At 62.1% G+C, this 11968-nt stretch overlaps 2 protein-coding genes across 2 annotated transcripts; one reads left to right on the top strand and one right to left on the bottom strand.

The window, feature by feature from the left end:
* Positions 1 to 2187: 2187 nt before the first annotated feature.
* PTK6 (protein tyrosine kinase 6) lies at positions 2188 to 8861 on the top strand (the record flags this gene model as incomplete). The annotated part of the gene is made up of 8 exons (XM_080683727.1): positions 2188 to 2417; positions 4001 to 4122; positions 4421 to 4581; positions 5038 to 5191; positions 6046 to 6207; positions 7046 to 7227; positions 8204 to 8357; positions 8564 to 8861. 8 exons carry the CDS (start codon positions 2188 to 2190, stop codon positions 8749 to 8751), a joined length of 1353 nt encoding a protein of 450 aa, XP_080539853.1. The 3' UTR covers positions 8752 to 8861.
* Positions 8862 to 10149: 1288 nt separating this feature from the next.
* PPDPF (pancreatic progenitor cell differentiation and proliferation factor) lies at positions 10150 to 11760 on the bottom strand. The gene is made up of 5 exons (XM_080683726.1): positions 11609 to 11760; positions 11054 to 11134; positions 10841 to 10918; positions 10643 to 10739; positions 10150 to 10565 (listed from the first exon to the last, which is right to left on the bottom strand). Exons 2-5 carry the CDS (start codon positions 11106 to 11108, stop codon positions 10451 to 10453), a joined length of 345 nt encoding a protein of 114 aa, XP_080539852.1. The 5' UTR covers positions 11109 to 11134; positions 11609 to 11760; the 3' UTR covers positions 10150 to 10450.
* Between the last annotated feature and the right edge of the window lie 208 nt (positions 11761 to 11968).

The raw sequence follows: 11968 nt of genomic DNA, 5'->3' as shown, positions 1-11968 counted from the left end.
ATGCATGCCGCTGCCTGTGGACAGCCTCTGTGTGTGCAGGGAGGCAGCCCTCAATAAACATGCGTGCACTAAGTCAGCTGCACAGACGTGTGTCACCACAGGCCTCAGCCCCAGCCAGAGCAGGGTTGGTTTGTCATGATGGAGGGAGAGCTGGCCCCTGTGTCCCAGCCCACACCCCGGGCAGCCAGAGGCAGACGACCCGCTGCAGGAGCTGCGAGAACAGCCCTTTCCATCTCCCTGGGCTGGGATTGAGGGGCGGCTGGGGCTGGTCCTACATGGGAAGGTCAGGCAGATGGCTGGGTGGCCGTCTTGGGGGCGGGTGACTTGTCTGCCTCTGTGGTGCAGGGTCCGGGCGCTGCCTGGTTGTGCAGTCAGGCCATAGGGAGGCGGCTGTGGGAGGTAGGCAGCTGTGGACAGTTCTTGGGGAAGGGGAGCAGCATCTCCAGAGCAAGGCAGCTCCCAGCACTGATTTAAGCCACCAGTTGACATCGCCGAGTGAGGAGGTGCCTCACCTGCCCAGCTCTGGAGCAAACAGATGAACAAACGGAGGAGCAGGAGGAGTGGGTGGCTGGGGTCTGCCTTCAGAGTCCCCAACCCCCACCATTCTGGGAGCCCCACACTGGTAGCTGTACCCCCGAGGCTTGTGGGACAGAAGGGACAGAGGCATGTACAAGCCCCTTGAGCGCAGATAAGCGACCCCCCAGGGCTGCTCAGAGAGCAGAGGCTACTGGGGCTGGGTTGGGTGAGGGGCTCCATGGTGGGGGGCGAGCGGCGGGCGCAGCACAGGGATGAGGTAGTAACCAGCCACATCAGGCCCAGGTGCATCTGGCTTTGGATCAGGGTTGAGTGGGAAGGCAGGAGTCCCCAGAGCCTCAGACCCCAGGCTGGGCCGCCCCAGCCCTGGTAGGTATGGGGGCAGGAGGGTTTGGGCAGCAGTTGCTGACCCTCCATCCTGTGCTGGGCAGAGGGGCTGGGCCCCAGAAGGTGAGGGTTGGAGCTGAGCTCCTCGGGTTTGGGGGATCAAGGGACTCCTCTGGGCAGGGGCTCTGGCTACCAGGAGGGGCTCACCCTCTTTGCTTGGCGCTGCGGTGTGTGTGGGCAGCTGGGCAGGCAGCCTCAGAGGAAAGGAATGTACAAGGTGTGGTGACAGGCCAGAGAGGCAGGTGTGCGTGGGGGTCACCTTGGGTGTCTCACCAGCCACGTGCTGGACAGCTTTGTGCTAGGAGCCTCTGGGCGGGGCCAGGACACAGTCTGGAAACTGGAGCTTCCTGGTGTGACTCAGGCAGAGCCCCAGGCTCTTCCGCACCAGGGACTTGAGGCCCCTTGGACTAGAGTGGATTGGTGAGCAGTTGAGGGGGGCTTGGAACCCCCTGGGCCCAACAGGCACTAAGCAGCCCACCACCCTGTGGTCCCGCGCCCTCTAAGCCCTGCTCCCTCCAGGGTGCCTGCGGCCACGTTCCCACGCAGCTTGGTCAGCGCTGAGTGGGCTGCCCAGCACAGCACGTATATGACCTTGTTAAACAGCACGCCTCCTGTTCTTACCTCGAGATGGGTGAGCAGGGCCCTTACTCTCTTCTCGATGAAGGGCGAGTTTCAACAAGCAGGACTCCTGCTCCTTTGTCCTCACAGCCTCCTGCTGTAGCAGCAATTCCTGGCACCTCCTCAGACAGGAAGCCACTCAGGCCCCAGGCCAGTAGGCTGACCCGGAATCCACGGTCACCCTGGACTGCCTGCTGCAGCCACACCAGCCGCCCTGCCCCCCCCCACCCCCCGCCGTGGAGTGCTTTGTCCATGGTCTCTATCCCTGACCCCAGCTCCAAAACTCTCTCCCCATGGTCCAGGTTCCACTAAGGCGAACCCAGGGGGCCCTCACTGGTCACTCTACCCTCCCTCTCTTGGGGCTCAGGCCCAGCCACGTGGTTACTTGGTGGGCACATTTCCCACAGAGGGTGGGCACGAACAGTGCCCAGACTGACCTGGCCCCAGGAGGTAGAACAGGTAGGGCTGCCAGGCCCTCAAGGTGGAGCCCAGGTGCTTAGGGAAGTGTGCAGCTCATTGGCTGTGTGGGTGGGGGGTGGCCTGTCAGAATTGGCCCTGCCCATTCACACCTCCCAGCCACGGTGTTCAAAGCAGCCTAGTGACAGGCAGGGAGAGGCCAGGTGGCTAGGTCCTGCCGCTTTAGACACCATGGTGTCCCGGGGCCAGGCTCACCTGGGCCCCAAGTATGTGGGCCTCTGGGACTTTAAGGCCCGGACAGACGAGGAGCTAAGCTTTCAGGCAGGAAATCTCTTCCACGTGGCCAGGAAGGAAGAGGAGTGGTGGTGGGCCACACTGCTGGACGGGGAGGGCGGGGCCCTGGCTGAAGGCTATGTGCCTCACAACTACCTGGCCGAGAGGGAGACTGTGGAGTCTGAGCCGTGAGTGCCCCTGTGGTCCTTGCGGGCCACCAAGCTGCCCCCCTCCCTACCCCCCGTCCATGGGCCCTGCAGTCCATCTAGAGCTCTGAGAAGGGCAGGGCCTCTGGGGAACAGAGTTCTGCACCCTGTGGCTGGGCTTGGGGAGGGACAGGGGTGCAGGGCTGGCCATGGAGGGTGAGGACTTGTGGCTTCGTCTCCTTGGGACCCCAAATCAGGGCCAGACCCCACCATCCATGGCTGTACACCATTGCCGACTGGCATCTCGGGGGGAGCCGAGGCCTGTGGCCCCTCCCCTGGGCTCCCACATAGTCACTTTGTGGTGCCAGGACCCAGAGAGGACAGAAGAGGCTGCAGGGGCCCCCCGGGCGGCTGGCCCGCAGTGAATCCAAGGCAGGGCTGGACCTTTTGGGGAGCCAAGTTCTGCTCACCTTCCAACCAACTGAAACCAGATGTGCGACCTAGTTAGGGAGGGAGGAAGGTCATTGCGACATGCCCTGCTCGGGTGTGGGCTGTGGGCGCCTGCTCCTTGCACCCTCATGGCTGCCTCGTCATGGCAAGGTGGCTCCGGGAGCGGGTAGCTGCCCTGAGAGGCTGCCCAGGATGCTTGAACCAGGGGCAGGCTTCGATGGTCGTATCCACGAGACCTGAGCTGTTTCCCTGGAGCTCTGGGAGGGGGTGTCCAGCAGGAGAGACCAGTAGCCTGCCTGTGCACCCACCTTGTTTGAGCTCGCGCTGTTTGGGCAGCACAGTGAACACGTGTAGGGATGACCACCTACCGAGGGGAGACTGGGAATGAGCAAGTTCAGCAGGAAGCAGGTCGGCTTCAGAGGCAGGGTCTCTCAGGGCGGGGACGAGGGGGTGATGCAGGGTAGGACCAGCTGGAGGAGGGCTTGGCGGCCCTGAGAACAGCTGGTTGGAGAAGCAGGAGGAGGCAGCGTGGTGGAGGGTGAGCAGGGAGTCCTCTGAGGTGCGCAGGCTGGGGCTGTGCTGGGCAGCGGGCTTCTGTGCAGGGCCCGAGTTCCAATGGTGCTGAGGGAGTTGGGGTGCCAAAGGCAGAGCAGCTGGCAGCAGAGGTCACCGGGAGATGGCAGGCCCCACCCTGCAGCCCAGAGTCCAGGGCTTGCAGGGCCCTGGTGCTGGCTGCTGGCTGCTGGCATGTTGGCATGGGGCGAGTGTGTGGGTGAGTGTGCAAATGCGGGTGTGTGACCAGTCAGGTGTGCGTGGCTGGCTGCTCAGGTTCCCTGGTGCTGGAGCACAGCCTGTCTGTGGCCCGGGTCGCTGAAGGTGTTCACAGAATCACAGAACCATGCGGTCCTGTGGGATGGATGGCACATCCCTGGGACAGGGTGGCTCTGACCACACACAGGGGACAGCCCAGGCCAGAGTGGTGGCAGATGCCTGCTCTAACAGCCTCCGGATCACTTGGGACATTTGGGGTCTGTGATGGGCAAAGAAGGAGCCTCAGGTCGGAGACAGTATCAGCTAGCAGCTGGGGGTCCAGGTGACAGGGCTGGGACTCAGGTGGGAGGGCAGGGATCAGCATGGAGTCAGTGTGGGCTCTGGGCCTCCTGCCCCCTCTGCAGGTGGTTCTTCGGCTGCATCTCCCGCTCAGAAGCCTTGCACCAACTGCAGGCAGACGGCACCAAGCCAGGGGCCTTCCTGATCAGGGTCAGCGAGAAGCCGGGCGCCGACTATGTCCTCTCAGGTGCAGCAGCCCTCTCCCGGGTCTGCCAGGGCGCCGGGCTTGGTGCCTCCTTGTCCCTAAACCATTTCTCCCTCCTTCTGGCTGTGACATCCAGGACATCGAGGCCTGTTCCCGGGGACCTCTGGCCCTGCGGGGGTGAATGTCCTGTGGTCCCAGCCTGGGTTTTCTCCTTTCACTGTTGAAAGGACACAGGGCAGGAGGCTGGGCATGGTGACCCTCCTGGCCTGCACTCCTCTTTGAGACGGGGGTGCTCACGCCAGCTCATGCACCCTCCTTTGCCCATGCCCCTGCGCTCTAGTGCGGGACAGGCCGGCCGTGCGGCACTACAGGATCTGGAGGTGTGCTGGCCGGCTGCACCTCAGCAAAGTCGTGTCCTTCTCCAGCCTGGCCCAACTCGTGAGCCACCACCGGGCACACAGCCTGTCCAAAGGCCTGCGGCTGACCGTGCCCTGTCGGAAGGTAGGGCCGCCCCCCCGCCCGCCCCCCCCAGACTCTGCCCACTGCAGCCCTTTCTCCTCAATGACACGGGTCCTCAGGGTCAGGCATAGGGCTTCAGGGGACTCTGGCTGAGGTCCTACAGAGCCGGAGCTGCAGGTGGGGCAGAGGATGGTCCCCTCTTGCTGGTCACTCTCACCTTTGGGCCATGAGAGGTCAGGTGCCCCTGCTGTGTCCTTTGTCTCTGAGACAAGGCCATGTGTCCAGCTAGCAGCTGGGCAAGCGTTTTGTCTGAGTGGCAAGTGGGCCACTATCACAGGCCCAGGGCAGGCAGTGAGGGTGGGGTGTTTACAGGACACAGGAAGGGGCAGCACGCCCTGGACACTGGGACCCTTGACCAGGGCTCCTGCTGCTGGGGTTGGAGGGACCTCCAGAGGGGCTGGGAGATGGGATGGCACCCCCTGTCCTGTGTCCCTGCAGCACAAGTGGGAGCCCCTGCCTCTCTGTGCCGACTGGGAGCGGCCCCGGGAGGAGTTCACGCTCTGCAGGAAGCTGGGGGCCGGCTACTTCGGGGAGGTCTTCGAGGGGCTGTGGAAAGGCCAGGTCCGCGTGGCCATTAAGGTGATTGCCCGAGGTGAGTGGCCCCAGGCCAGGGGACTCTGCCTGACCACCCACCCCTCCAGTCCCACCAACAGGGACTTCCGGCCTCACTCACTGGGTGTGGGGGCTGAGGCAAGCCCGGGCCTGACATCCTGTGAGCCATGCACTGCCCTGCCTGTGCCACTTGTGGCACCTACAGCCGCATGGAGGTGACATTTTCTCTCTGTTGCAAAGGTTCTTACCTAAATGCATTTATTGTAAGGACCATGTTAAATTTTTTTATATTCCATTTTAATTACATTGTTATTTCTTTTCTAAAAAAGATTTTAATTGATTTTTAGAGAGAGAGGGGAAGGGAGAGGGAGAGAGAAACATTGATTGCCTGCCTCCTGCACGTCCCCTACCAGGAATGGAGCCCACAACAGGGCATGTGCCCTGACCGGGAATTGAACCACCAACCTTTCTGTGCACGGAAGGATTACCAACCACTGAGCATACTGGCCAGGGTGGCTGTTAAATTCTTATCGTTAATGGAAAGTGACTAAACCACGGTTGCTAGTAACCTGACAGGTCCATCTGCAATCTCCTTGGTAGGCACCAGGGGCAAGAACCAGCGGCCCAGGGCCCACGGAAATGCATGGGCATGTTTAAGCTCCCCATGTGGCTGGGGCAGGTGTGGGCCAAAGTGGTATGAGGGTGCCTGGGTGTGGTCAGAGCGGAGAGTGGGCGTAGCGGACCCTCATGGAGATCCCTATGGGGTGCGGGGCTGCTGTGGGACCAGTGCGTCTGCCCCGTACTCTGGCCTTGGGAGCTGGTCGCCTGGGAGAGCACCCACAGTTACTGAGGGTGGGTGTTGGGGCTGTACCCACCCATCTGCCCATCTTGCAGATGACCTCCTGCACCAGCACATGTTCCAGTCAGAGATCCAGGCCATGAAGAAGCTTCGGCACAAGCACATCCTGGCGCTGTACGCTGTGGCATCCGTGGGGGACCCCGTGTACATCATCACAGAGCTCATGGCAAAGGGCAGCCTGCTGGAGCTCCTGCGGGGTGAGTGGCAGTGGTGGCCTGGAGGCTGCTTTCAGGGACCAAAGTGACACATGCTCATTGAGGGAGGGGATCAGGAAGGACGCTGAAGAAAGAAAACCCTGACGGCGCACACCATGCACAGGATGCCAGGGGTCTCCTGATGTGTTGCCGGGCCTTTCCTGTGTAAGGAATGTGTACAATATCTGTGATAAATGTGCCATCTGTTCATTGTGAAGTTTGAGGAAATACAGAGAAGGACAAATACAAGGAAAGCCCCCCTCACTCCTGTGGCCATGGCCACCTGAGCGTCTTATCCTCTGACAAGCCCCAGGGTTTCATGTAACACCCAGCCGGACGGTGGCTGCCGCTGAGCTGAGGGCCACAGGGGGCAGGTGTGGCCGTGTCAGAGATGTTGAAATGGGAAGGAATATAGGATGAGGCCCGGTATGTGATGTGTGCACCTGAGATCCAGTCTTCCTGACAAAGTCTGACCTTAGAGCTGCTCACAGAAGCAGTGCATTGCAGGCAGTCCCATGTCACTGACTGTTCTTCAGAAAGGACATTGTTGACGGTTGACAGGTGTGTTGCCTCCACTTGGCCAGTGGCCTGTGGAATCTTTCTAGGTTTTCCATCTGATGGGTGTCTGTGTACTTACACCCCGGAGTTCCCATCACCCTGCTTCAGATTCCCAGAAGCGAAGTACAAAGGTGTATGAACCTCTTTTGGGCCGACACAGAACGCCTTCTGGAAGGGCTGCGTGGGGGCCGCTGTCCCAGCTTTGTTAGGCCCCCGCCCTCCGCCAGCTCCTCCACTGAGCCAGAGAGGACACCCCACTGACCCGGCCCCTTTGCCTCTGCAGAGTCTGATGAGAAAGCCCTGCCTGTCTTGGAGCTGGTGGACATTGCCTCCCAGGTGGCTGAGGGCATGTGCTACCTGGAGTCTCAGAATTACATCCACCGGGACCTGGCTGCCAGGAACATCCTCGTGGGGGAGAACAACATTTGCAAAGTGGGGGATTTTGGGCTGGCCAGGCTCATCAAGGTGGGGCCCCGGAGGGCCTGGGGCATAGCGGGGCATCCTCTGTGCTCAGAGCTGGGGATGCCCGTGGGACCCCTGAGGGGACAGGAGCTGAGGGCTGCGGCTCTGGGAGGTGGGACACAGGAAGCTGCTCACAGGGCCTTTCAGAGCTGGAGTGGGGGAGGGGGCGGCCGAGGCACTTGGCCAGTCCAGGAACCACAGGAGCCAAAGTCTCTGCTGAGTGGGAGAGCAGGGACCCAGCCTTCACTTGCTCATTCCTTCATCCATGTTGCTGCCCAAGCTTCTGCGGTTCAGGTAGCAGAAGATGTGTGTGGTGCATGAGCTCAGGGTAAACACCTCCCAACGCTCACCCCCCAGACAAAGTTATTGTGAGACTGTGGAGGACACATGGGTCAGAACCATGCGTGGGCCTCATGGTCCCTCGGCCGACAGCCACCCTGTTCCCTGCACGTGCTGGGGGTGCATTCCGTTGCTCCTTGCGCGGGCCACTCGAGGAGCTGCTGCTTCTGTGTCCTTTCCTCATTAAGACGTTTCCCTCCTCACTTGGTGGCCAGCACAGGACAGGTCACTTGAGAAGGCAGCTGACTGTGACTGCCAGCCTTTTCGAGTTTGTCCAGTGGTGGCCAGTCAGCCTTTCTTGGCACCTCTTAACTGGTGAACTTGAACCCATCTGCAGGCTTCGCTGCAGTGGCCACTGTGCTGCTGGGTCATGCTGCCCCATGTCTGGGCTCTGCTTTCCTGACCCTGACTTCCCAGCTCCGCCACCTGTCTGTCTGCTCTGCCCACAAGCCCTGGGTCAGCCTGTCTCCAAGGTGGGCGGCATCCCCCTCTAGTGGTGGCTGTGATGGCCTGTGTCCTAACTGCTCACACTCCAGGCAGGCAGCCACAACCCTGCTCACCATGCACGGGCTCCCCATGTCTGTCCGTGCTCTGGAGGTGCAGGCAGCCCCTGCCTCCCCCAGCGTGTCTGTCATTGTAGGAGGACATCTACCTTTCCCACGACCGCAACATCCCCTACAAGTGGACGGCCCCAGAGGCGCTCTCCCGAGGGCACTACTCCATCAAATCTGACGTCTGGTCCTTCGGGGTTCTCCTCCATGAGATTTTCAGCAGGGGTCAGATGCCCTATCCAGGTACTGGGCCCAGGCAGTGTGGGAAGGAGCCGTCACCTTGGACCTGTAACCTGGACATCATTCTGAGCACCTGGGTGCTGTCCAAAGTGAGGGCCTAAGAAATGGGTGTGGGAGGTGCAGAGGGTGAGAGTGTGGCCAAGGCGTCCTAGGAGGCACAGTAGCCGGTGGGCACTGGTCTCCCAGCCGCCCTGTCCCCCTCTCCACAGGCATGTCCAACCACGAGGCCTTCACGAGGGTGGACTCTGGCTACCGCATGCCCTGCCCCTCTGAGTGCCCGCCCAGTGCCCACAGGCTGATGCTCGTGTGCTGGCACCAGGACCCTGAGCAGAGGCCCTGCTTCCAAGCCCTGCGGAAGAAGCTCTGCAGCTTCACCAGCTACGAGAACCCAATCTGAGTGCTGAGTGCGGGCCTCCCCACCGCCTAGAGGTGGCAAAGGGCACAACAGCGCCCAGATCCAGACTGTACACTCAGGGTAGGAAGCTGCGCCAGCCACCAGGGGGCCCTGCTCTGGCCAGAGATGTTCTCTGCGGCCTGGGGCTGAGACTGCCTCTTCTGAGCACCAGCATCATGCGAGGCCCTCCCACCTGCCTTGATGTGGAACCATGCAGGAGTGGCGAGTGGAGCTGTCCCTGGCACTGACCCACAGCCCACCAGCTATCAGGACCAGTGCTTGGCCCTCCAGGGCAGTACATGGTGGGAACCTGGGTCTTGGCTGTGCCCTCCCTTTGCCACCTGGCTCCTGCCTGCCCCGACTTAGGGCTGGGAAGACTCCCCAGAACACTCAAACAGGGTCTGCTGGTGGTTGGGCACTGCCACCTGCCATCCCAGGACCAGGTGGCTGTCCCCATCTTCCTGCCACTGCTATCAGGAGCTGCCTCCGAAGGCTCTGGGGGCCTGGTCTGGGCACTATGGCCAGAAAGACGGGGTTGGGCACTTGCCCATCCAGCCCTGGGACCACAGGAGAGCCTGGGTAAGCCCCCACCCTACCTGGACACACTGAGGACAGGCAGGACAGAGAGCAGGGCCCCAAGCCCCCCAGTTGCTTTGGAATAGACTCATGCAGCTATCCCTAGCACAGGGAGGTAGAGAAGGGGGCACGAGAGGGCTCCTTCAGGGGCCAGCTGAGTCCCACCTCACACCATGCCCCAATCCACTATGCTTCCCTCTCCTAGCCAACAGATCTGGGTCATTCTGTTGGCCACTGGAGACCTGTGGACACCAGGCAGGCAACTAGATTGCACAACCATCCTGCCCAGCTCCCTGAGCTGGACTTTGCCCAAAGCTGGGCTGCCTGTGGTGAGAACACCCCTTCAGGAGCACCCCTATCCTCTACCCTCAGCTTTAAGTCCCTGGGGCCATGGCCCGACCCCTCCTGGGTTGGGAGGGCCCTGCTCAGTGTCCTACAAGGGGCTAGAGGTGGCACACTTATGGGAAGTCACTTGGGAGACAGTGTGGCTCAGTGCTTGTCCCACACCACTATGGAGGGGCCTCATCAAGGTCCTTCAAGGGCACCAGGTCCCTCTAGCTGACAGCTCCCACACCCACAGCCTCCCAGAGGCCGGGCAGGGCTGGGTTGCCTGGTGGGCGACCTTGGTGGCTTCCACAGATCACGGACCACCTGCTCTCCCGGGCGCCCACCTCTTCTTAGGCACAAGGCTCCACACTCAGAGCAGCTCACTGGGAGGAATCGGCCAGGCCTCAGAGGAGCCCCCAGCAAGGAGCCCCAGGGGGCAGGGCCAGCTCCCCACCTCCACCAGGAAGTGAGGAGGTTGAGCAACGTCTCCCACAGCCTGGGATACACAGCTCAGGAACACCATCAGGGATGCTGGCTGCTTCTCATTTATTTTCCACTTGGTGCAAGGCACATGGTTATGGGGTGTTAGGCAGGCTTGCGTGTGGCTTGGGTAGTAAAGAGTGGGGCTCTCTCAACTTCCTTTTTGGTGTTTTGCTGTTTTTCTATAAAAGAACCCAACTGCGTATGCTTGTTGCAGCCGGCCTAGTCTACAAGAGGTGGGGTGAGGAGAGGGAAGAGGATGGGGGGGCAGGGAGGGGCTCAAAGAGCCTAGCGCCTCTGGAAGTCTGGTGGCGGCCACTCAGGATGGGGGCCCAGCATTGGCTTTGCCAGGCTGGCCACCAGGCTGCTTCCTTGTGGCTTCCCGAGCCAGGTCACAGGTGATCACACTGCTGGCGGTCTGGGGAGATTCCGAGCTGGGGGACAGAGTGTGGTCAGAGGGTGCTCCCAGCTGCCACACCTCCCACGCAGGCCCCCAAGAAGGTGCACTCACTGCTCTGGGGACTCCAACACTGTGGCCATGAATGGGAGAGTGGACTTCCCAAAAAAGAAGCTTGCCCACCAGTGACCTGGGTCGGCTTTGGGGAGACCTGAGAGAAATACAGTGGGGTCACAGTGCTGCAGCCCACTCCTGGGGACCCCTCCAGATGGTTCCCACACCACATAAAGGAAGTGGACCTGCTACACTCACCCGGGTGGTGGGGGATGGCTTCCCCAGGGTACTCAGCACTTCCACAGGAGCTGTTACTGGAAGTGGAACCCAGGCGGCCTGGAGAGGAGAGGAGGTCAGCTTCAGCCTGCAGCCCACTCCCTAGGCAGCCTGGGCTTCTCCAAGGACTAGAGCTGGGGTGGTGCGGGGAGCCCCAGGCAGACCTGTGGGGCAGTGGGCAAGGGGCTTGCTTACGCCGGTAGTAGTCGTGGGTGGCCACGAGTGAGCCGCTGGAGGGGATGGCTGCCATGCTCTTGCTTGTGGACTGGTGGAAACCTGCGTACATGGGGGTTCGGGAGCCCCTTTGGTAACCAAATGATCCTCGGGAAGGGTGCTTCCCACCCGGGCTCCCGGGAGGGACGACGGCGCCGGTTTATCAAGACGGGATGTGGCTCCTAAACTCCCGGATCGAGGACCGCCTTCTCCACGCCGGGCGCCAGCAGCTCTAACCAGCCCGAACCGGCCGCGCGCGCGGAACAAAGGCTCTTTGTGCGTGGGGCCACCACCTGCGCCTCAGGGAACCGGCCTGGCTGCCCTCGGGGACACCGAACCCCCCCCCCCCCCCCCCGCTTCCCGGCCCAGGGGCCTGTCTCCCGCCCTACGGGAGCCCTCGGCCCCGCCCTTTGCGCTTCCAGCGCCGCGTCCCCCAGCCCCGCGCCTCCCGCTCCGCCCCGCTCCCCGTTTGTCCTCGCATCCTTCTGTCCGCCGGTGGATCCGTCTGGCCAGCGTCGCGCACGGGGCCGTCCTCACCTCGGCGGCGACCCCTCGCGGACCTCGGCGCGCGATCACGGTGGCGGGAACGGGGGCGCTAGGCCAGGGAGCCCATTTGCAGAGAAGACGACGGGAGGACACACCACCACCGAGATGCGCACGCTAATACTGCGGCTGCGCGCTTGCGTCACGGGGCGGGGCGCCCAGACCACACTCTTCGATCTGTTCTCCAGGCTTGGCCCTGGCGGAAGTCCAGGCCCCCAGGGTTCATCAGACCTCGGGTGGCCTGGGAAGCGTGGTTAACTGACCCTCCTCCCTGTCCTAGAGCAGGGCCTGTCCCCTCTTCCGGGCCCTGGCCATTCTCTCGGACCCCTGCCGGTCCAGCCTGTCTCGCCCAGT

This window comes from Plecotus auritus (genome assembly GCF_963455305.1).
Source record: "Plecotus auritus genome assembly, chromosome: 8".
Taxonomy (NCBI): Eukaryota; Metazoa; Chordata; class Mammalia; order Chiroptera; family Vespertilionidae; genus Plecotus; species Plecotus auritus.
This window is presented reverse-complemented; position numbering and strand designations above follow the sequence as displayed.